Source organism: Paramisgurnus dabryanus, chromosome 17 (assembly GCF_030506205.2).
Source record: "Paramisgurnus dabryanus chromosome 17, PD_genome_1.1, whole genome shotgun sequence".
NCBI classification, from domain to species: Eukaryota; Metazoa; Chordata; class Actinopteri; order Cypriniformes; family Cobitidae; genus Paramisgurnus; species Paramisgurnus dabryanus.
The window spans coordinates 7,426,608-7,452,700 of record NC_133353.1 but is presented as its reverse complement, the minus strand read 5'-3'; the positions used below and the strand labels follow the sequence as shown (position 1 = coordinate 7,452,700).

General features: G+C 38.4%; 2 protein-coding genes across 3 annotated transcripts; one reads left to right on the top strand and one right to left on the bottom strand.

Annotated features, from left to right (window-relative positions):
* Positions 1-194: 194 nt before the first annotated feature.
* tulp4b (TUB like protein 4b) lies at positions 195-14,236 on the top strand. 2 transcript variants are annotated; one of them, XM_065254116.1, is made up of 16 exons: positions 195-346; positions 1,157-1,446; positions 2,881-3,150; positions 3,245-3,373; positions 3,855-4,016; positions 4,115-4,295; positions 5,243-5,350; positions 5,648-5,802; positions 7,236-7,460; positions 7,531-7,765; positions 7,886-8,030; positions 8,223-8,364; positions 8,455-8,548; positions 8,637-8,780; positions 8,877-12,337; positions 12,678-14,236. In XM_065254116.1, the coding sequence occupies exons 2-16, from the start codon at positions 1,426-1,428 to the stop codon at positions 12,792-12,794; spliced, it is 5,589 nt and encodes a 1,862-aa protein (XP_065110188.1). In that variant the 5' UTR covers positions 195-346; positions 1,157-1,425; the 3' UTR covers positions 12,795-14,236. The 2 variants fall into 2 exon arrangements, with proteins under 2 accessions (XP_065110188.1, XP_065110180.1); XM_065254108.2 differs by having other exon boundaries at positions 196-346; positions 7,886-8,048.
* Positions 14,237-17,782: 3,546 nt separating this feature from the next.
* LOC135737718 (uncharacterized) lies at positions 17,783-24,520 on the bottom strand. The gene is made up of 9 exons (XM_073812474.1): positions 24,472-24,520; positions 23,654-23,815; positions 22,265-22,398; positions 20,302-21,871; positions 19,273-19,367; positions 19,102-19,152; positions 18,549-18,930; positions 18,287-18,418; positions 17,783-17,895 (listed from the first exon to the last, which is right to left on the bottom strand). Exons 1-9 carry the CDS (start codon positions 24,518-24,520, stop codon positions 17,789-17,791), a joined length of 2,682 nt encoding a protein of 893 aa, XP_073668575.1. The 3' UTR covers positions 17,783-17,788.
* Between the last annotated feature and the right edge of the window lie 1,573 nt (positions 24,521-26,093).

The window sequence follows — 26,093 nt, the reverse complement described above, 5'->3', positions numbered from 1 at the left end:
TTAATCCTTTCATACTCCACAACATAACAGGACCAAAGTTACAGTTTTGTATAAGATCCACATGATAAGTATAAAATAAAAATAAGGATTATTGATTTATATCACGCTCATCAGCATGTACACCGCAGTTGTTTTATATACCATCTGGATTGGGTTGCCAGTCACGTGATCCAAAGCGCCATTCCGTCAATGCGCGGGTTGCCAGCGCACGCCGAAGAATCCCGCATACTGGAGTTCTTTTGCGCCAATGCACAGGTTTCAAGTGCATTAGTTTGATGTGCGTGAGGCACACTCCACTGTGTGCATTTGGCAACCATTTAGACGCATTGAGAGCGAGTTGATAGAGGTGAGTTTGCCCATGAAAATTAAGGCAGATTTTTGTATGTCTCTTGAATGAATTCTCTTCTTGTTTAGTAAATTGCGTTTTATATGGATGACTTGCAATGTTATACCATTAGGCTTTGCCGATTTACAGATGGTTGTATAATCACGAGTGTAGGTGGTGATGGATTTAATCTAAACTGTACTCCGTTTAATTACCTTAATTAGCTATCAAAACGCAAATATTATCAGAGGTTTAACATTACGACATGTGTGACACGGCAACCCTATATAGTCTTTTGTCGATTGTTTTGGAGTTTGATGACAAAATGTCGAAAATCGTTCAATATATAGGCTATATATTTGCAGCAAACGCATGAAAAAATGACATCTCTCTATTGGACATAATGATAAATGTAGTTTTGAAGTATTAGACAGCATGTCATTAAAATTCAGTCATCATCCCACATCCCTGTTGCCATGACGCCTGCGAGCTGCCTCATCTGCTTTAGTTCTGCATACTGTAACGTTACTGCCCGTTTGCATCTGTTTTTCAATAGATCTTTCGATGCATAATTTGCATTGCGTATGAAAACACGAATTGTAGGGTATTTAAACGTCCCTTGACGTCATAGGGATCCAACGTCAGCCCATGTGTGGGTTCAGACAGAAATATATCATCTCCAATGTCTTTATGGCATGCAGATCTGTTCTCGTTGGTCTTTTCTATTCTACAGTGTGCAGATAATATATGACTATTTCAGTGTTCAGGGTGCAATGCTTTATCCTTTGTCGTGTTTGTGTGTTTATTTTCTGTGTGTTTTTCTTTGCACAGAAATCCTGGACTACTGAAAGCTCCAAGCTTGCATTATATAATGAAGATTTTATCTGATTTAGACCTGATTTAAAATATCTTGTTGAATATAAAGAGAGTAAACTGTATTGCTCATGATGTGCAATAGCTGCAGACTATAATGGCCTGATCTTTAGTCACATTTTTTCTAAAGACACATCTGCAGATAAGCAATCTCAGGTTCTGCTGCACATTTTTTGAATAAGCAAGCAAAATGGAGCACTCATTTAAAGACGGAATTCGGACTAATAATGTCCAGGGACTATGAAGAGGTGAGTATTTTCAGTATTTTTTTTTAAATGACTTTGTTTTTTAGACTTAAAATTAGTGCTGGGCAAAGATTAATCGCGATTAAATAAAAGTAAATTTTTGCATAATGCTGTGTATTAATTATGTATATTTAAACACAGACACGTACATATATACACTTCAGAACATTTTTATTTATATATCCATTTTTTTGTTTATATAGAATATAGAATATGTAAAAAAAAAAAAAATATATATATATATATATACACATGAAAATGTTTCTTAAATACATGCATTAATGTGTGTGTGTGTGTGTGTATTTATATATACATAATAATTACACACAGCACACACTCATATCTTATGCAAAAAAAAATCACTTTTATTTTGTATATGATTAATTGCGATTAATCGTTGCCCAGCACTACTTAAAATATATTCAAAGAAAAATGGAAATGAACTGAAGTAAAAGTGATGGTAAATAATGACAAAAAAATTAAGGGTCAATTTTTTGAAATTGAGATTATACATCATCTAAAAGCTAAATAAATAACCTTTGTCAGGATAGGACAATTTTTGGCTGAGATGGGACTATTTGAAAATCTGAGGGTGCAAAATACTGAGAAAATCACCTTTAAAGTTGTCCAAAAGAAGTCATTAGCAACTGCATGCATTCGCAAAAATAAAGTTTTGATATATCTACAATACAAAATTTACAAAAAATCTTTATTGAACGTGATCTTTTCATAATATCCTAATGATTTTTCATTTTTTTTTAAAGAAAAATAAATGATTTTGACTCATACAGTGTATTTTTGGCTTTTTATACATTTTACAAATGTATCCGTTAAGGCTGATTTTGTGGTCCAGGGTCACATTTATAGTATGCTTTGTAATAGTGACCTATAGATTAGTGAAATAACTAGTTGGAGCATCCAATAATTTATTTGCAATAGTACAAATACCAATATTTTTTTTCTAATGCATTCATTTAAATTTTAACTTAAAATATTGATGTTGGAAAAAGTAATTTCATGTTCTTTAAAAAAAAGATGCTTTCTATTTCGGTTTCATTCTGCTAAATTTAATTAAATGTGGTTGAATTAATATATATATATATATATACCTATGTGTGTCTGTCTGTCTTTATATGTAGGTATGTACGCTATATGTACACCTATATGTAATAGACTTACTAACTACATAAGTTGTTTGATAAAACAATAGATACATGCATAGATTTTATTCCATAAAATAAAAATGGAAAAAATGTTCAGAAGACTTTAGAAGAATTAAAATACAAGGCCTTTCATGATACTTGAATGTTTATTTATTTATTTACTTGAAGTTTTAAATCCTCAATTATTAATTACCAGCACATTTTGTTCCAAATTTCAACTTTTATTTTAGGATTTGGTGCGACTAACGTTTGATTTGATCTTCTTCTCCTGTAGCCTGGTCAGTCAGTAGGGATGTTGGCTGCAGTGGAACATGGTCCTGTCCTCTGCAGCGACTCCAACATCCTCTGCCTCTCGTGGAAAGGGAGAGTTCCCAAGAGCGAGAAGGAGAAGCCGGTGTGCAGGAAGCGCTACTATGAGGAGGGATGGTTGGCCACCGGGAACGCCAGAGGAGTTGTGGGTGTGACGTTTACATCCAGTCACTGCAGAAGAGACAGAAATACCCCACAAAGAATCAACTTCAATCTGCGGGGTCACAACAGCGAGGTAAGGGCTTGCATTTAACAATTTACAAAAACATTACAATAAACAAAATCTTAGCAATTATCATCAGCATTTCTGAGGTTTTGTACCTGTGAAGGTTGTCCTTGTACGATGGAACGAGCCGTTTCAGAAGCTTGCCACATGTGATATGGAGGGAGGGATATTTGTGTGGATCCAGTATGAAGGAAGATGGTCTGTGGAGCTGGTGAATGATAGAGGCGCACAGGTATGTTAGTATTTATCCTTTATTTTATCTCTTCGCCAAGCTTATGTTTTCATAAAAACTAATACGATTTCACAAAGATAGAATTAGGCACACTTAAAAGGCAAAGAAACGAAACAATGTAAAAAAATGTATGTATCACTTTTCGCAATACGTACCAGCCTTACAAGTGCTTTAATGTCTATATACAGTATATGAGATAAGCCAAAAGTCATGGCACTTGAAGGAATAAAACTCGAAATGTTAAGGTAGAGTACGTAAACCAACGTAGAAATAAGATGTAACAGCCATTACTAAGCATAAGAGAGCATTTGTCCATTGTCACGCAAAAATCAAGTTCATAATAAATGTTTTGGTAGCAGTTTCAGATGGAAAAAATACCTTTTGTCTTTTTTATCAAATGCCAGCTTATTTAAAAGGGCAATAAAATGATTAAAAAAGTAGCCATTATTTAATTAATATGAGCTATTGGTTTGTCATTTAGGTTAGCGACTTTACTTGGTCACATGATGGTACACAGGCATTAATCGCCTACAGAGACGGTTTTGTCCTGGTGGGCTCAGTGAGTGGTCAGAGACATTGGTCATCCGAGATCAATCTGGAGAGTCAGATCACCTGTGGGATCTGGACACCAGATGACCAACAGGTAACCCTTTGGTGTGACATCCTTAAATTGATAGAAAACTCTTTCCTGATTGGATCATTTGGATAGATGTCTGATGTGTCTCTAATGTGATGCTCAAGGTGCTGTTTGGAACAGCAGATGGACAAGTTATAGTTATGGACTGCCACGGCCGCATGCTCGCTCATGTTCTTCTTCATGAGTCAGATGGTATAGTCGGGATGTCCTGGAACTGCCCGAACTTTCTAGTGGAGGACAGCACTGAGAGCGATACAGATTCGGATGATCCTGCCCCGGCTCAAGGTACATTTATTCGGGCTATAGGTTCTTTAACTGGTCTTGAAGGTTCTTATTGTGTTAACTCTTTCCCCGCCATTGACAAGTTAACTCGTCAATTAAGAGTAATCCATACTTACAGCTATTATCCACCAGATGGCGCTCTTACCCAACTTATTAAAACCGGAAGCAACCCCTTAAGTCAAACAGTTCAAACTCTGTTTATGTTTTGATCATCGCTCTGAATCTTATCTTTATCAAAAGTCCTTCACAAAAACGCAATTATCTCAGTTTTTGCTCAAAATTTGGTATTTTTGAAGAAACTTACCCATATTTGAGAGGTGATAAAAGAGAATGGAGAATGTTTTTTGTTTGAAAGCCAAAAAGTCTGTTTGAAAGTCTGTTCTTTCATTTGATAGATTGTATGTTTATATATTTAAAGAAGAAAATTTTCTGGAAGGCATTAAACTTTTGTGAAAATCATACAAAATGCTGGCGCTGGCTGGCATCTTTTTTTTAAAACGCTGGCAGGGAAAAAGTTAATTATAATTAAAAATAACTTTTTTACTTAGCATTTTTGTCTTGTTTTTAGTACAAATATAAGTAAGAAAGTCATTTTTGCAGTGTAATCTCTCAAATCTTACATTTTTAGATTTCTGTTTTTATGGTTTAGTTTGTCTTTTGGTTTAGTTTAACTTTTGTCAAGTTGAAACTTGAGATCTATGGAAATTTGAAGGTTTCTGATGTTACATTGTATAGATCAGCATATTGGTATTACACTAGAAGTCAACGAAAACCTTTTATAAAAGTTTTTAATAAAATACCTGTTTTTTTCTTAGGACAACTTTGATTATTTTATTTTTGTCCTTTTTAAATGCTGACTAGTGTACTATATATAAAAAAAATTTTAAGTATTGCAATTGATCTATTTTTTAAGGATGATTTTTTTAAATGAAACTCTTTTTTCTTCCAAGTGCAAAATCTGAAACCACTCCTTACAGTCAGCTTCATATCTGGAGACATTAGTTTGATGAACAACTATGATGACCTTTCACCTAACATTATACGCTCAGGACTGAAAGGTAAAACAGAAATGTTTTGCAATAAGTGACCAGCTATTTATTATGTTTTTGCCACTGGATTATTCCAGAAACAGAAATGTTTTAAAGGTTTAAAATTATACGCATGAATCTTTCAGTAAAAAAAAATCGTACTTCTATAGTCCTGCTTTTCTAGATAAAGGAGCTTCTGGTTTGATGTTGTGTGAAAAATAACCCAAAATATTCCTTTAAGGCGTCTGATGTCACTGCACTGTTGATCCATTATGACAGAGTTACAAAACATGCTGTAATCTGATCAGACAGAGTTGTGTTTTTCAGATGTGGAGGTACAGTGGTGTTCTCAGGGAGACCTTCTGGCAGTGGCTGGGATGGAAAGACACGGCTTGCCATCGGACTCCATAATGAGGAACGCTCTCGTCAAGTTTTACAATGTCCAAGGGGAACATATATACACTTTAGAAACTCCAGCCCAAGTGAGCTGTCAAGACCAACGATCATTTAACTAAATAGGTTTATTAGGCACTGGAATTTATTTGAGAAGTATGAATATGTATTATGGCTACTATGCAAAATTACTTCATACCTCAACCAAAAATCACCTTGACATCAGCAGGCTAAGGGCTCGTTAACAAGACCAATAACAGGAAATTTTTTTATGCATTATTTTGGCTTTTAGTTTACATGACAATAGTGTCCTGAAAATGCAGACGTTTGAAAATGAGTTTCAAAGTGCAAGTTTTTGAAAACAACAGGGTAAAGCTAGAAAGATAGTTCAGGGTCCGCGTACAGTAGCCTACGCAAATTTCGTTAGTATGCGCGCACTTAATGCGCAGAGCCAGATTTTTGCAACCACGCATACTTTTTACACATTATGTTGCGAATGCTTGTACAGGAAAATGTAGTATGTAGCCCAGGAGACACATTGCATTTTGTGCACAATGCGCACAAGACAAAACTTTTTTGTGTAAACAACAAAAACATTAAAACTGTGATTTCATGCGTATACATAGTACATGTTTAGTCTACAGGCATTTCTAACAAGTAAGTTTACATCATTTTGCTCTTTTATTAATAAACCTACCTTATTGTTTGCACAAACAAAACTGCTCGATGCTTTCGCTGTATTATTTGTTTGTATTTATTTTCTCTAGAAAAACTTGCTCTAAAATAACGCAAATGTGCACAGGTGCGTAGTGTTTCTTTACAAAGTAAAGCCTAATTTATACTCAAGCGTAAGCTCGTAACCTGTGCGTTGCTTTGCGTAGCCTGACGTGCACCTCGCAAAATTTTTAACAGCGCATCAGTTCTACGCGGACCGCAAGCGCTGTGATTGGTCCACCAGAACCCCTCCCGTCAGGTAAACCGACGAAAAAGTATAAATGACGACGACGCAAAAATATAAATGAAAACCGACACGGAACCTACGCTGTCACAACTACACCATAGGACCATGGTCTGCACCATACACACAACTATAACAAGCCCTTCACTTAGCCAACTACTGGCCTGGCACGCATAAGGGGCGGTTCCCTTTTCTTGTCACATGACCTGCGGTGCGCTTGTGGCATTCTGTAAAGTTGAGATGTTTTTAACTAGACGTGCCTTAAAAAAACGAGAGCCTCGCACCGCGTGAGCACACATACGGCACGCCTACATTTGATATAATGAACTTGAGCGTGCAAAAGACGTGATATGTGAACCGCCCATAATACAGCATTTAAGTTGTTTTTTTGCTTGATTTGATATGTTATTATCTAATGCAGTAAAATCAGATATTTTAAGTTTCCGAGTGCTGTTTGGGAAAACTCTTTAAAACATGTTAAACTGTAGACAAGTATTTACATACAGTGAAAAAGTATGCAAATTCTTATTTTAAAGTGTATGTACACAAATATTGTGTTTTCAGAGGCCGATCACAACCATCTGCTGGGGTCACAGAGATTCACGTCTGTTTCTGGCCTGTGGACCGGCGCTGTATGTTGTGCGTGTGGAGCATCGTGTGGCCAGCTTGCAGCTGCTGTGTCAGCAGGGAATTGCCAGTGCCCTTAAAGAGGAGAGAGATGTGGGAAAACTGAACATGCCCTCCCTTCTCTGTTCCTATGTTACCACAGCATTCATTCCAACTATCAAGGTATGCAGGCAATATAAGACGGGTGGCTTTGTGCTAACATAAAACTTAATTCAAACTCTTGTCTCACCAGCCGCCTATCCCAGATCCAAACAACATCCGAGATTTTGTGAGCTATCCCACAGCAGGGAACGAAAGGCTGCACTGCACTATGAAACGTTCAGAGGAGAATCCAGAGGCTGGAGGACCCTGCTACACACTTTACCTGGAACACTTAGGGGGCCTGGTGCCTATTCTCAAGGGCCGTCGCATCAGCAAACTGCGGCCAGAGTTTGTTATCATGGACCCAAAGATGGACAGTAAAGCAGGTAGAGTGTACATCCCAAGCAAACTTGATTGCTGAATATTTTAACCGAGGTCCGGAAAATGTTATTGCCTTGACAGCTGCTTACAGGCAGTCAATTCTTTTCTTGTTTCTTGTCTTTCAGATGAGGTTTGTGTAAATGGGATGATCTCCTATATGACTGATAGCTGTAACTGTTCAGACTCCAGTGATATTGAGTTAAGTGACGAGTGGGTTGGACGAAAGTCACCGAAGCTTTCCAGAGGAAACAGGTCTCCTAAGCTTCATAGGTACTCTAAACATATAAGGTACTGTCGAATATATGAGTCACATAAGATTACAGGGTGGCAGAAATGTTTGTGCCTTCAAACCCTTGACAAAATCTGATTTTAATACAATAACTGTATGTAACAAGCATTTTAGTTACAAATCAACACTAATTGAAATATTTTTCTGTTATGTTTTATATTTTCATGACCAAGAATTAATATGGAATCAAGAAAGTCTCCCAAACTTTCTCAAACATCTCAAGAAATGTCTAGGTCTCCTAGGTTACCAAAGAAGCCCACAGTTCGGTCTCCAAGTCTTACTCGAAGAGAGTTTCCAATTGATGGCTTTAGTGAGGTACTTATAACTTCTTCTCCTCAGATGGCACCTCATTCTGTGAGAATTTTGTATACTGAATTTCCTTTTTTACCTTCTTTTGCATTGCAGCATAATTACTTGGCCCAGGTGACCTCTAACATTTGGGGAACAAAATTTAAGATTGTTGGTCTTGCCACCTTTTTGCCAGCTAACTTGGGCGCAGGTGCGTCAAGTGTTACATAATTACATGATACATCATTTTACTTTATTTTAAATTCTTAGTCAGCTAATATAAATGTTTTTTGTTGCAGTTATTTATAAAACTAGTTTGCTACACTTGCAACCTCGTCAGATGACGATCTATTTGCCTGAGGTGCGTAAAATTTCCTTGGATTTTATGAGTCTCCCAGTATTCAATCCCAATGTGTTCAGTGAGGATGAAGATGATTTACCTGGTAAGAATCAATTAAATGTTTGTGTCAGGCCCTCCGTATAGATTATTTTAAATATCAAGAGTAAATCTGAATATATTCTTGCTCAAATTTTTCTAGTGATGGGACCTTCTGGAGTGTCAGCCGACAACCCTCCATGCACTGTTAATATTCCCATCGCTCCAATTCACAGTCCTGCTCAAGCCATGTCACCTACACAGAGTATAGGTCTTGTCCAGTCTCTACTAGCCAATCAGAACATTCAACTTGATGTACTCACCAATCCCACAGCCACCGCCACTGCGGCAGCAGCTGCTGCGGCCGCAGCAGCGACAGCAGCCGCAACAGCAGCAGCAGCAGCAACAGCGGCAGCAGCAGCCAGTGCAACAGTCCCTGAGCAAAGTCAGGACACTGTGACAGCACAGTACTCGGTCCCAACAAGATACTCAAACCCTGGACAGGTGATATTCAGTGGACTGGAAATGAGTAACATCCTAAATGGAACTCTTCCTCCACCTCCACATCATCTGCCACAACAACGTCAACAACAGCAACAACAACAGGATCATCAACAGTCAAAACATCAACAGCAATTGCAACCACAACAACATCATTTGAAATTGCAACATCAATCACAACAGCTACATCAACAATCGCTGCAGCAGCAACACCTGCAACATCAGCAGCAAATGCAAACACACCAACATCAACAACAGCTCCAGCAGCAACACATACAACATCAGCAGCAACTGCAAGCGCAGCATCATCATCAACAACAATTGCAGCAGCAACACCTGCAACATCAGCAGCAATTGCAAACACAGCAACACCAACAACTGCAACAGCAGCATCAACAGCAGTTGCAACAACAGCAACTGCATCAGCAGCAACTGCAACAGCAGCACCAACAGCTACAGCAGCAAATACAACAGCATCAACAACAAATTCATCAGCAACAATTCCAACAGCAGCAGCATCAGCTGCAGCTTCAACATGAGCAAATGCAGAAGCAACAACAACAGATGCAACAGCAGCAGCAACAAATTCGACAGCAAATTCTAGAGATGAGGCAGCAGCAGCAACAGCTTCAGCAGCAGCATCAACAAATACAGATGCAGCATCAACAGATGCAAAGACAGCATCAGCAAATGCAACAGCAGCTCAAAATGCAGATGTCTCTACAGCCTCCTCCTTCAGGGTATGCTACTTTATCCCTGCACCAGTTACATCTGATGCCTCAAATTTCACATCCAGACCAGCCACCAGACAGAGGAGAACAAGTTCTTACTCTAAAAGTCCCATCACGGCCACAGTCGTTTATTGAAACCGACACTCTTGAGGTTCAGATGCGCAAGGTAAACCCTCCACCACCATATCCGGGCACAGTGGTATCTGCAGCAACGGCTGTACCCACCACTGCCCCTCCTGGTCTTCTTATTAGCAATGAAAATGGCAATACGTTGTCAGCAGATCCATGTTTAACTAAAGACGAATTCTCTCTTCATCCACTTGGCCTCCAATACCCGACTCCACTTGGCTACGAAAGGATCACAACTTTTGACAGTAGCGGAAATGTGGAAGAGGTGTGTCGCCCACGGAGACGCTTGTTAAGGAACCAAAATGCCTATGGGGTACAAGGAATGGGCAGCTCTGCCACACTAAAAGTAACTTCATCTGAGAACAAGAAGGTCCTGCTGCCATATAGCTCAGCAACCCTTAGTCGCCTCTCAGTGCCTAGATATTCTATACCAAGCGGAGACCCACCACCATATCCTGACACAGTCAACCAGATAAATACCATCAGGAGTCCCACACAAAGGATTGACAGCAGTCTTATTCATGCCACTTTGCGTCGAGATCGAAGAGAACCTACCTTGAAGGTTACTCAAATGATGGACGCAGTGAGGACTCTACCAACAAAATCAAAAATGAATGGTTCCCTCACTCTCTCCTATCAACCTAGGATACCCACAGCATTGTATACGTGCACTCAGTGTAGCAGCAATACCAGCAGTACTAGTGTAAGTGTCACTGGTGGAGGCACCAATAGCAGTGGAATTGCTGGAGGAACTGTGGTTAGGCAAGAGTTTCCACCTGGCAAAGGGGCTCAACACAGCACCATAATTGTGCACTCCAAAAGTGCATCGCCATTAGCTTCCCAGTCCTCCTATAACCCCCTAAGTCCTACTGACAACAGTAGAGACAGAACTGTATATGTGAACTCTGCCTTTACAGAAGATGAGACCCTAGGTCAACAGTGCCATCTTGAAAAATCTGTACGCCATTTAACACTCGGGGATGTCAATTTGACAGTCAAACGGCCTCCACCTTACCAATGGGACTCTCCTGCAGCAGAACAACTCTGGATACCACAAGAGCAAAATTTATTGCCTGTCCCACCAGGACCACATAAGCCACCACCATTTATACTTAGCCAACCGCATAACTTAGAGATGAATCGTTTACCTTTTGTTCTTTCCACAAAGCCTCACACTAGTCCAAGTTCTATGACACTCCCTTCACCCTATCAATTATCTCTTTCACACTTCCCATCAGTGGTAGGGCATGGTGGACCTCAACTGCAGTCTTTGCAGAGTCCCGGACAGCCATGTGCTCCCAACGACATGGTTACATCAAGTTCTTTCAGCCAGCCGGACTCAACTTTAGTCCTGTCTTCAGGTTATCCTGGTAATCTGACTAATCTAGGTTGTTGTACTCTTCCACCCATGTATCCAGGAGCCAGCTCCTGCAACAACTTGCATCTGCATACAATGAGCTTACATCCTTGGAGCCCATACAGCACTTGCCCTCCTGTGCCGGATCACTCAGCCACACTTCCCAGTAAGAGCCATCAGCTCCTTGAAAAGCCAGTTCTCTCTCCCGCTCCACAACCTCCCCCACCGCCTCCTCCTCCACCTCCTCTACCCCCTCCTCCTCCACCTGTTGAACGCTTGAACCATCAAAGCACCTCAGAGGTGGTCGCAGAAGCTGGTGAGAGCTTTCAGGAGCAGATCTCTCTAAATGAGAGTCCAATTCCACAAGGGGCAGAGAGGTTTAGCAAAAAGGGGCGTAAGAGGCTTGACAGTAGGGTGGAGGAGGCTAACATGTCCGGTGTCTCTGAAGGGAAATCAAAGAAGGACAGTCGAACGCTCACAGACTTCAATTCCTTGATCGCCAGCCCAAGACTTGGCAGTAGGGAGAAGAAGAAACCTAAAGGGCAAAAGGAGCCATTAAACAAGGCCAAGAAACTGAGTAGGACCTCCAATGAGTTCCAGGACAGCTCAGAGAGTGAGCCTGAACTTTTTATTAGTGGTGATGAGTTGATGAACCAAAGCCAAAGCAGCAAGAAAGGATGGAAGAGCAAACGTAATCTGAGAACGGCAAATGAACTGGAGGAAATTAAGTGCCGCAAAGCTAATGAAAGGGAGGATCGTAGTCTTGGCAGCCAGGGCTTTGTCTACGTCATGGCCAACAAGCAGCCATTGTGGAACGAAGCCACCCAGGTATACCAGCTTGACTTTGGAGGACGGGTGACACAGGAGTCAGCCAAAAACTTTCAGATTGAACTTGATGGACGCCAGGTAGGCAATTTTGTATGTCAACCTTTTTCAATGTGTTAATATGCTCAGACAACTCTTTGGTACTGTGTGGCTATCACTCCATTGATCTGGGCATTAGGATTAGTCAGACACCTTGATGAGTCTGAAGAGGACTATCTGTTTGACCAATGACAGATAGACAGAAGTGTTCAGTAAACCTGTTTGAAAAGGGTTGGTACTTGAAAACAGCAGCTTGATAACGATAGTGGGGTTGAAATTCCACAATTCTACCCAATGTTGATTATATAAACAATAGCTTCTAGTAATTAAGCTGTACTCTGCAACCATTGCCCTGCATCTAACCCATAATTTCCTGTTACAGGTAATGCAGTTTGGCAGAATCGATGGCAACGCGTACATCCTGGATTTTCAATATCCATTCTCAGCGGTACAGGCTTTTGCTGTAGCTCTGGCTAATGTTACTCAGAGACTTAAATAGAAAACCTTTCCAGCAATCCTGTCCATGAGAACTGATGGACTTTCAAATAGAGATTATTGATGATTGCAGATTGTGGAAAATTACCCTCTGCTGCCATAACGTGCTATTATTTGTGTGATGCCAGTTAGAAACCAAGAGATCTGGTGACTTTCAGGCAGAGGATACACAAGAAGCACAGCTGATCTGACAATAAATTTAGTGCTTTGAAGAGGTACAAGCCGATTTAAGGGTTCAGTGTGAAAGGAAGTCATTTGGTTGTGTATTGATAGAATATGGTTTTATTTAATATAATTTTTAAATGTATTATGGTGTGATTAAATGCAAAGCTAATCATTAAAATGAAATGGATGTTAGATAAGACGTTTTGCTTGGCTATCCCTACCCCCATTTTGTTTTTTCTTGACATTTTTTGTGACTAATGAAGATTTTTTTTATGTTGTAAAGTGACATTTTTGACTATTGTTTGTCATCATTAACTTAATGAAAATGTTGAAGGGACAAAACAGCGTATCTCTCACTTCCATGAAGTGAAATCAGAGATTAAATAACCCAGTATTTTCCCAATTGTGGCACTAAAATGGCACATTTTTATGGTTATGAAAAACCCACATTTTCTCACAAAATGTCTTCGTTGTATTGCATTCTTTGCACACTATGTTATTGCAGTATCTTTTTGAACAAGTCATTGCTTTTTAAATGTTATCAGTAAATAATAGAAATCAGAGTTTAAACCTTTTTCGAGTATAGTCAAATATATTATAATTGTCATGTCAGTAACATGACAGAAAAGTGCTGTAGTTAAATGTACCTAAACAAATTTACTTAGTTTACGAGTGTTCAGTGTACTTTACCAATGACACTTTAGCACGAACTATATAGTATGCATTAATTTAGCCAAAAATGTCTTATATTACTGTATAAATCATAATTAACACACTGTATATTATGCAATGAATGGAATCAAAATGAAATATGATATGTAGGAAAGAAAGTTTCTTTTTTTTAGTTGCGTTACAATCCTGATTGCTTATTTTAATTTCTTGTAGGTTTCTTAACAATTTATTATATTCGGTCTAAGTGGTTGAACATAAACATGACGAAGCAAAGCTTTATTTGTTGTTTCTTTGTTCCTGAATTTCTTAAAGTAATTTTCTCTTTTGTTGTATAAGAGTCGATGGATCAGAGTGAAGTAGTTGTTGATATGGCAATTATTCTTGATGTTGTATGCTTTGAGGATTTGTAGTTGCAATTATTTCCAGCCACTTTGGGATATCCAGTCCCATGCTAAATTATGTGGAATGTGAGGCTTTAAGTGTGCTTTATTGCTTAATTATTCAAATGTACATTTTAAAAATGTATTTCGAGGATGTCTTGGGTGCTGTAGAAGGTGTGCGCACAGTAGACTTTAAGTCAACTAAATAAAATCAAACTGGTTTGATGAAGTCTGTGAAGGTTGTTTATATTTATATTAATGGTTATGGCATCTCATCATAAACAGTCATGTGTATTAACACTTCGTTAGAAGTGATTATGTTAAAGTTTGAGTTTAGCGTATACTGGCATGACAAAGTTAAATGATTTAATTTAAAATTAAATTATTAAAAAAATATATTTATATATTGTCATTGTATTGTAAGTAAAAGAAATGAATAATAAAGAATAATGTTGTGTGGTGTATGAACCTGACATATTCAAATTGAATTGATTTTTAATAAATGTTCCATATAAGTTTTTTTTAAAAGTGGTTCTTGAACTGGGGCCGAGATTATACCAGCCACTTATTGTGACATTTTATAAAATATATTAATTTATCATACATTCATTGTAATTGACCTCAGAAAAACAAGTCTACTAACCAACAGCACTCCATTGTATAATTTAATGTTTTTTTTAATTCAAATTTTAAGTTTTAGAAAGTTTTATGTCACGAAGGAATGCACCGTACACAAGGAGGGCCGCACGCCGAAAAAGTTTGAGAACCACTGTTAAAATACTGCCTTACATTTAGTAAGCAAGCTAAACGTGTTTTAAAAATTAATGTTAATCTGAACTGACCTGCAGATGGTGCACTACATCAGTGGTTCCCAACCTTTTTTGCCCTAAGTACCCCCACAGCCCTATCAGTAAGGCTCAAGTACCCCTTCATCGAAATTAAACCTAAGTTGTGTTTTAAAGACAAATAATTAGTAATATTTATTAATTTTAAACATTGAAGTAAAAAGCACTGACTGATGAAGCATGTTTATTTCAACAAACCTATCATTGCGATCAGTGTTTGCATTTTATCAGCTCATTTGCATTTTAAAAGACACACCAAAAAATGGCACATTTTGCTCAGCCCTACAAAATGGCAATTTTGACATGCTATAATTAATTATCTGTAGGGTGTTTTGAGATAAAACTTCACATATGGACTCTAGGAACGCCAAAGACTTATTTTACAAATTAAAAAATTTCATCATATGACCCCTTTAAGGGCCAGATTTACTAACAGCTTGCGCAAACCATCATTTTGGCGTTAAATAACGACTGAACTTACTAAAGACACGCAGTAGATATTTAGCTCTGAAAATGTGTTATTTTTGTGACCTTATTGCATTTACATTTGTGGAAGTTTTCCTTTTGAAGCAACATTAATGCGAGGAGAGTATTAAATTTTGCCAGAGGAACATACTTAAAAAAAATATATAAAGAGTTTGCCAAGCCAAGCTATGTTTAATTTGCTGGAGAAAAGAGGAGAAGTCACGAGGAGAAGTCAAATCAGGTATTTCAAAACTTTTTTTACCGTTCATCTTTCGTCTTACTTTCACTTAGCTGGAATTTCACACTCCGCAGTCCGCATTTTCATTGCGATGTCCTGCCGAGGTCTCTTATTTGCGACCCTGTACTAATTTGCGCTGCTCTAATAGATTGCAATGGTCATTATAGAAATGTGCTTATGTCATTATTGTGCCTGTGTATTTTATTTGCGCCTTTGTAGTAAATCACACGCAAATTATCCACTCCGGCGCTTATTTGGAATTGAGCTCTCAAGTCCTTTTTAGTAAATGCCCTAAATTTAATAAAATCTCAATTTAAGTTACTGATAATTGAAGTGTGCAAATAAGTTAAATTATTCTGTTCAAATATAAAGAGAAACAAAATGTGAAGACATTCTTTATAAATACAAAAGACATCATACGGGACAATACATGTTAGCCAAAAACAATGCAAAAGTTTTTTTGCATAATTTGAAAAAGTAATGGCAGCGGGAATGAATATTATAGCATTATTTGAACATTATTTATAGTTTATAAACTTTGTGTCTTTAGAAACTATTCAGGTTCATTGAAAATAGTCAGATCGTTCTTGAGTTGGACATCGCTATTGCGTTTTGGATCATGCAGCGCATTTACTCTTGACAGCTAATTATATTAATGATAAGATTAAAATTACAAAGTTGTCCTTTTTACAATGCTTTCCTCACAAAAATCAATCTTAGGTAAATGACTGGACAAACGAAAGACATTTTTATTAAAAGTAAATGAGATCAAAGCAAAATGTAAATCTTTTCGCGTACCCCTGGAAACTCTTCACGTACCCCCTGGGGTACGCGTACCCCCGGTTGGGAATCACTGCACTACATTGTTAATATGTCTTTCCATTAGAGCTGCAGCGCCGCCTGCTGGGGAGGACAAAACACAAACGAAACCCTAGAGGACAAAGAAATCTGTAATCTTATGTATTTGAGTTTGGAAACTGATATCTTTAAATTGCATGCCACAATAAATGAATATATTTTCGACCCACAATTGTCTCACAACAAGTGTACCATACATTTTACATAACTGTAATAAAAACGTGACTTTTGTCAGGTTGTTACAGCTTATGCACATGCACACAGGATTACAGATATAACTACAAAATGTTTGTTTGTTTGTAATGCACTGAATTGTGGGACGTTTTTTGAATTTCTGAATTCTGTAAAATGTGCTTCCTTTTTGTTTGTTGATTGATTGATTGATTGATTGACAGCTTCATAAATGACTGGCCATTTGATAGGTTGTGTGATAATAATTATTTTGATTTTTGTGATGTCATAGTTTCACTGACATTTATGTATTTTTGGGAGACCAGTGATGTGTGAGAGAGACTTAACATACATCTTGAGCTCAAACCATTTGGGATTTATTGTATCTGTATCAATGCTTTTCATTAGATCATTATTTCCAAACATGTACTGAGATGGCGGCCATCTTACCACAGGCAGCTCGCACTCGTAGCATTGAGTTTAATGGTGCAGGTAGTTTTAAATGACCATAACTTGCTCAATTTTCTACCAATTTTCAAACGGTTTGGTTTCTTACAAATGTTATTAACTTGGCTATAATTCTGGATGCTTTAACGTGTTTCATGAATTGTTTTTGTATAAGTATGCAGTGTCATAGTTAACGTTTATAACAGTCCAAACCGTTTGAAAATTGGTAGAAAATTAGGCAAGTTATGTTCAATTTAAAAGTACCTGCACCATTAAAACTCAATGCTACGAATGAGCGAGCTGCCTGTGGTAAGATGAATTTGTGACATGACATCACTCAGATGCAGACGTTCCAGTCAATTGGCCAGCGGCACGGGCGAGACATCTTGCCTTTATACATATTTATGGATGGACTAATGTTACTGCAGTACATCTCAATTTATTGGAAATAAAGTAATTACTGTATTGTTTCATAGGCTGTAAATGAAATGTTTTCTCAAGTAAAACAACATTTTAAAAAGTCCATTATATTTGGTGGTCTTTTTTCAGAAGGCTACCGTACGTTATTATAAGTAATAGAAATTAAATAAGATTTCTTTCACATCTGTTTAGCCCTGCATATCAGGGCTTCCTAAAAATGTTCAACCCGACATGTATTCTCAAAAAGACACACACCAATTTTTAAAACTAGAATTTTTTTTATTGTTTTTGTCATCAATGAATAAATAACATTTTCATAAAAATATAAACTCAATATTTATTTTTTCATCATCCATGGGTGTTTTAAGAGATCATCTAATTTTGGCTTTCTCTTTCTGCCGCTTTTATCATCCTGAAAACACAGATCCATGAAATCTTCACACTCTGTTAAAAAAGCACAACAAAAACACTGATTAGACATTTGTGACCCTGTCTGTGAAATCCAGGTTAAAGTCTCATCATCTAATAATGACTTTAGGAGCATCCTCGTTGATTTCACATTAAGGTCGATCTTTGACATGACATCACTCAGTATATATAAAAAAATCAAGGTTATTTTCCATGTATTTTACATTATGTAGGATGATTTTATGTAGAAAAACATACAAAATAGGTTTAAAAACAGTATTGTCATCTACAACCCTCGGAAATATGCACTATATAAAGCAATGATGATATAATTTATATTCCGTATCTGCATCATGTGAGAAGTCACCAATATTGTAAGCTTTGTTTGCATTTAACAGTGTTTGTTTTGTTAGTGCTGTTGTCTTACCTTTGGATGAAGTTCTAGCCCGATCACTTTTGGTGAATGCATAATATGGTTTAGTCAGATCGTCTCCATGCAGAATTTTGTAAAGTAAAGCACCCAAAGAACAGATCGTGTTTGCAACACAAGGTCCTAGCTCTGTAATGTAAACAAAACAGGGACATTTCATTACTAAAAGGCATCCAAATCATAGTAAAATGGCATACAGTCCATCCTTGTGAATTTCAATGGTGTGCTATTAGGGGAACAAAAAACAAAGTCAACTCACTCTCTTTGTCCACGCCATGAACGGTACAAGCTTTCGTAAGTTTGCTGACTCCAAAGTCGATTAACTTGAGCTTCAACGTGTCTGTATTGATCAGGATGTTATCAAGCTTTATGTCACCATGGTAGACACCGCGCCTAAAGCAGTCTTTAGCACCGAGGATTGCTTGGTGCATAAAATCACGTGCCAGCTCTTCAGAGATGCGACGTTTGTCTCTTATAAACTTCGTCAGGGTCACGCAGGGAGCCGGATTCTCTAAAACCAGGATGTGCTCATGATCTTCAGTAAACCAGTCCAACATTTCCACAATGTGTGGGCTTTTCTTAGGTTTGAGTAAAAGTAGATTTATAGCCACTTCTGCAACTAAAGGCCTTTGGTGATCAGGCTGTTAAAAACACATTAAAAAGAGGTTTGCTGACTATAGACATTCAGTGGGGTATAACAGTGAGGTCCAAACAATGCAATTTTTTATTATTTTATAAACGTTTGTTGTTTCAATATTATTAGCATAATTTGGACCCCATTGCATGATACATTTTGAATTTTGCCAACTTACAAGTTCGATGTACCGGTTCCTAAATGACTTCTCGATTATTTTGATGGCGACCTACAAGGGAAAATAATCAAATGTTAAGCCACATCAAACTCTACAGCCTGTAACTGATATAAACATATTTAGATCAAAACACTGAACATGGATCTATATGTTGATGAAGGGCTGTTTTACCGTTTTGTTATCAGACAGGCGTCTTCCCTCAAAAACATTACCAAAGGCACCTCTTCCTATATGTCTTCCCATTTCATAATGTAATTTAAATATTCCTGGAAAGCAATCGACACAAAAAGAACAGAAGTGATTAGCATTTTGTCTAGACACACACGTGGCCACATGAATATAATAGCAATAAAATTGCTTTCAAAGACTAGTCAGTAACTAATACAAGTATAAACTGAGCGAAGAACCAAATATAAAGCATCATATTCTCTTGTTGTTCTTGTTTTCTCGCGATATTGACATGAAATAGTTAACAGAAAACTTGAAAGATTGAAAATTGCCTTATATTGAAAAGGGCTTCAGTTCTTTTTTGATTGGATGGTTAAAAACCTCTATAAAGTTGGGAAACGCCCATTAATTAAAGAACGTACTTAGACCTCTACTTGATATCATGGGGTATTTTTCTTATTCAGTGAAATATCCCTTTAAATACGAAAATCAGGACAAGATGAAGGGACAAGCTCAAGAGTCATTGTGATAAATCCATCAGAATTAAACTTTACATGTTGAATTCAAGAAGGTGGTATTACATAAACATCTGGCGTATAAATACACTTATTACAGTAACTGGGCACAGGTTTAAAGGTGCAGGGGTGCACCTCTAGGGGTGAGGTTGCATATTGCAACAAACGTTTCAGTCCACCGTTCACCGAAATGCATAGAGAAGCTACGGTAGCGCCACCGGACAACAATGTCATCGTTGGAGACAACTTAATAAAAAAAGTTTGTCCGTTAAGGGCTTTTGTAGAAACAAAATGGCGACTTCCATGTAAGGGGGCCCTCTTGTGTATGCAGATAAAAACGTCTCATTGTAAGGTAATAAAAACATAACACTTCATTATGAAAGGTCATAGATCTTTGTCAAAAGATTCTTATAAAAGTTACACACTACACCTTTAAAACAATTAGGAGAAGAGCAGTTGACAAGAGAGAAAAATAAAGCTGACAATAAAAAACAGAATATAATAACAGTATACTCACTTCCAGGCCGGTAATTTAACTGCAGGTCAGATGGTTCAGGGTCAGCTTCAGCTTCATCACTTTTCTCCTCTTCAGAGCATGGACGATGTTCAGGTTTAGCTGGAACTTGACGATCTGTTTGCTTTGATGTACTAGCCTGGCAATAGACTGGTGTTTTATAGCCGGCCGGCTCGAGTCCGAAGGGACTATACTGCCGATTATCTTCACGAGCCCTCTGCAGGCCGGATGGGCCTGGCTGACTAGTAGTCTGATCAGGTTGAGCACGGGGCTCCGGGTCCAAGGGACCATCATGTTTGGGACCAGTCTCTTCTTGGATTTCAGTTGAGTCCAAGGAACATAATGAACCAGAGTGGCATTTCAAAGGTTCCTTATAGCTCGCCGGCTCAAGTCCGAAGGGACTATATTGCCGATTGTCTTCACGAGCCCTCTGCAGGCCGGATGGGCCTGGCTGACTAGTAGTCTGATCCGGTTGAGCACGGGGCTCCGGGTCCAAGGGACCATCATGTTTGGGACCAGTCTCTTCTTGGATTTCAGTTGAGTCCAAGGAACATAATGAACCAGAGAGGCATTTCAAAGGTTCCTTATAGCTCGCCGGCTCAAGTCCGAAGGGACTATATTGCCGATTGTCTTCACGAGCCCTCTGCAGGCCGGATGGGCCTGGCTGACTAGTAGTCTGATCCGGTTGAGCACGGGGCTCCGGGTCCAAGGGACCATCATGTTTGGGACCAGTCTCTTCTTGGATTTCAGTTGAGTCCAAGGAACATAATGAACCAGAAAGGCATTTCAAAGGTTCCTTATAGCTCGCCGGCTCAAGTCCGAAGGGACTATATTGCCGATTGTCTTCACGAGCCCTCTGCAGGCCGGATGGGCCTGGCTGACTAGTAGTCTGATCCGGTTGAGCACGGGGCTCCGGGTCCAAGGGACCATCATGTTTGGGACCAGTCTCTTCTTGGATTTCAGTTGAGTCCAAGGAACATAATGAACCAGAGAGGCATTTCAAAGGTTCCTTATAGCTCGCCGGCTCAAGTCCGAAGGGACTATATTGCCGATTGTCTTTACGAGCCCTCTGCAGGCCGAATGGGCATGACTGACTAATAGTCTGATCCGGTTGAGCACGGGGCTCCGGGTCGAAGGGACCATCATGTTTGGGACCAGTCTCTTCTTGGATTTCAGTTGAGTCCAAGGAACATAATGAACCAGAGAGGCATTTCAAAGGTTCCTTATAGCTCGCCGGCTCAAGTCCGAAGGGACTATATTGCCGATTGTCTTTACGAGCCCTCTGCAGGCCGAATGGGCATGACTGACTAATAGTCTGATCCGGTTGAGCACGGGGCTCCGGGTCGAAGGGACCATAATGTTTGGGACCAGTCTCTTCTTGGATTTCAGTTTTTTCCAAGGTATAAGAACCAGACAGGCATTTCCCTGGTTCTAGATAGCCCGTTGGCTTGAGTAAATCAGCATGATCTCTACGGGCACATGGCTCCAGGCCGGATGGACCTGGCTGAGGATCAGATGGATCAGGTGGGTCAGATGGATCCAAGTCTTCCTCATTATGGCAGACACAGAATGTCTGACATATAGTTTGCCATGATTTTTGGATTAAAGAACGGATAGCCGCCTTTTTTCCCTTTTTCTTCCCCTTTTTTCCTTTCTTTTTTTGTGATTTTGTTTTTTGTTCTAAAAGATAGAAAAGACAAAAAAACAGATTACACTTTTCCTTGATTTTTTAAACACAGCTTTTTATGCTCTTTATTACTGTTGGGTGACTTTATATCATTAGGTTTGCCTCTTTTCAACAAACACTGGAGTGCCAAACAAGAAATAATAGGCTAAATAAAAGCACATTTGTAGTCGTCTCTTAAAATTCCCAGAGCTCTGTTTTACTATCTGTATAAGTAAATGTATTTCTTTTTGTTGCATTACATTTGAGGTGTCATTATAATTGTATGATTTACTGACCTACTGTACTCCTCTCCACCGTGTCTATTGTGTGGTGCACTGAAGCCCCAGAAGACACAATGGACTCTCGATCAGCTGCAGATGAGGTCAACCTCTGTTGAGCGCCTCGTTCTCCGCTGCTGGTCATGAGTCCATGAGCTGTGTAGACATAAAGACATACATGTGATAAACTTCTCTAACACATTTTATTCTTAAGTAACAGTAACTATGGTATTTAGAAAAACTAGGTCGTTCAAAAAGAAATTTGCTGCAAAAAGTCTGTCAAGTGAATCTCTTAGAATAGCGCGGACGCTCTTCACACCGCAAGCAGGCACGCGCGCCACATGGCCGAAATGAGAAAGACGTGGTCCGGATCGTCACTGTCTAGAGGATAACTAGCCAGTTGATGAAACATCTCAGAGAATAGTGCGGACGCGCTTCACACCGCTTCATGTCTGGAGGATAGCCAGTTGATAAAACACGTGTCCTTGAGAACTGTAAGTGGACTTATGTTTTGGGGTTATTTAAGCCTGTTATTGTATTCGTCTATAGTTCTTGCAAATTTAAAGTAAGTTAGCTGGTGATTTTGTTGTTTTAGCAACCTGCTAGCTAGGTTTGACGTGCCTGTTGATTAGATATAATTGTTGAGGGCTCTTGCTCATGTTATTTATGTGCATTATTTACATGCTACAGTAGTTACAATCCTTTACGATAATGTAATTAATAGTGGGAAATAATCAGTTTTACAATTTTTGCGCTATCTATCTTCGACTCGTCTGAAAAATCTGCTCCCCTTCTCCCTCTCATAATGAGAGGGAGAGGGAGAGTGTTACTGCGCCGAGTCGGAGTACTCCCAAAAGTGCTATTACACCATACAATATAGTTACCCTTTTAAGTCCGCTTAGAAAAGCGCTACGTTTTATTTTGTGCCACCATACTTGCTCGCATAACTACTCGTCTTAAATAGGAAAAACGTTGATGTGTTTGGTCACTTTTAACTTTATCTCTGTTTGGTACCATTGAATGAATGGGGCTAAGCTAAATGCTATCAAAGTGTCGCCGTGCGCCACAGCGCTAACGTGCATGCACTAAGATGATAGAGGGATGTATCAACTCTTCTTAGTTAAGGTAATAACATAGTTTAATATGGAAAAAGGATAGACTATTCCTTTAAGCTGATATAAATAAGTTGGCAAATTAGATTTCCACAACCACTTTAAAGTAAAAATTCAATGTTCTGTCAAAAAATGGTCCAAATGTCACTACAACCCACAGTGCATTAACTTTAAAACTAAAGTACATTCTTAAATTATCAATAATTAAATTAGGACAAGTTTACACAAAAACAAATCTCATATTTACTCTCGCCTGATATTAATTATATTTAAAGTGACAATATAATGATATGACTGACCTTCTGGGCTCCACTCCTCATCCTCCATAGCCCTGGGAAGGGCAAATATCATCTGACTGGCTGCAGGTGTAGCGATGCTCAACCTCCGTTGAGCATCACGTGCACCGCTGCCAGTCACAAGCCCTTGAGCTGAAGTAGACAATGTTGTATTTTGTCTAACAACTGGACAGACAAGAAACCAAGAACAAATTAGAAAATTGCTGAAATGTAACATATTTTACGGTATAATGTGTATATGTGAGCCTGGACCACAAAACCACCTTTCCATTGATATATGATTTATTAGGACAGGACAATATTTGTCCAAGATACAACTATTAACTATTACAACTGACTGGAATCTGATTTACTAAATATCTTCATGAAAAAATAATCTTTACATAATATACAAAATTATTTTGGGCAAAAGAAAAATCCCTTATTTTGACCCATACATTGTATTTTTGGTTATTGCTACAAATAAACCAGTGCTACTTATTAGTTATTTTGGGGTCCAGGGTCACATACAAACATACCATACATACATACACATTTATACACAGTTCAGTGCATGCAGTCAGATGACCATCTGGCCTATAACCTTTTTTATCCATTTTATCATCCAGTAGGATTAAATAATGTCAAATACACATTCAAACAAAGTCATGTGTAAGCCCATATAGTTAATTTACATGTTATTCTATTAAATTATCATCAACTAAACCAACCAATCGGGTGTACGAACATGAATGTTATACTGTGTTTACACAAAAATCTCATAATTTACTCCCCCCTGATATTAAATATATTTAAAGTGTCAATATAATGGTGTGACTGACCTTCTGGGCTCCATTCATCATCCGCTACAGCACCGGGAAGAGCAAACATCACGTCACTGGCTGCAGGTGCAGAGATGGTCAACCTCCGTTGAGCATCACGTGCACTGCTGCCAGTCACGGGCCCATGAGCTGGAGTAGACAAAATAGTATTTTGTCTAACAACTGGACAGATCAAACAAACAAACAACACATTATAAACAGTTAGCATGGCATTTTGGCATTATGATCTATTTGAACCCCTTGAGCCTTGAAATTCATACCTGACACTCAAGGCATTAGTCAACGAAAACAACAGTTAATGGAGCATTATAGACATGATGATCATGTGCTGAGATGGAGATTTCAGACATTAACAGACATTCCGTTCACACTGTGTGAGTTTAAAGGTCACATTCTTTCTGATCCCATTTTTTAAACCCTAGTTAGTGTGTTGCTATAATAGCATAATTAATACCCGCAAAATGATAAAGCTCAAAGTTCACTGCCAGGCGATATATTTTATTTAACAGAATTCATCTTTCAAAGCCTACAGCGAACGGACGGTTTGGACTACAGTCCTCTACTTCCTTCTTTAATGACGTCACTAGAACAGTTTTTTGCCTTAACTCGGCCCACAGGAATAAGTCAGTCGCCAGCTAAGCTAACGGCAAGCTAAGCTGCTATCGAATCACAACACACTAAACAAGCTACACAATCAGAACTCATTACGTATTTCTAAAGGAGGGACTTCATTAGACAAGGAAGACATCAGCACGTTTTGAGGACAGTGAAAACAGTGGTATACAGATAAGTAAATTGTGTGGAAAAATACCACGTTTTTTACACGTGAAACATGAACACGTTATATTCCGCACTGTAAACACAATCAAAGCTTCAACAACACAGAAAGAACAGGACCTTTAAATGTTTTTCTTTGGTAATTTTATATCCACTTAATTTACATACTATGAAAAATGCCTTCTGAATATGTAATTTGTTTTGTGCAGTTACAGGTGCACAAATACTATCTCACTTTTTACATTAAGACACTGCATTGACCCGAGGGCCCGTACATTTGCACTTAACAAGCCTAAACAATGTGCTTTAAGTTAAATACAATTATTTTCATTTAAAAATAAATATTTGGCTGTACACATATATACACACACACAATTTAAGTGAATGTGTGCTTAAAACAAGCAAAAATATCTGCCAATGGGGTGAGGAAAAAACACTTTTCACAGCCCAATGGCAGATATTTTTGCTTGTTATAAGCACACATTCACTTAAATTGTGTATTTTTTGTCTAAAACTATACTTATTTTAAGTCATTTTGCTCATAAAGAAAATATTAATCTTGATTAAGATTTTTTAGATAAAAATACGAAGTAAGAAAATAATATTTTGCAGTTTAGCGCATAGACATGTATAAAGGCTAGATGTCTTACGGCCGAGTCCCTAACGGCATCACCTGGCGGCCATCTTACCACAGGGCGCTCGCTCGTAGCATTGAGTTTAATGGTGCAGGTACTTTTAAATGACCATAACTTGCTCAATTTTCTTCCGATTTTCAAACGGTTTGTTTTTTTACAAACGTTTTTAACGTAGCTATAATTCTGGATGCTTTAACATGTTTCATGAAT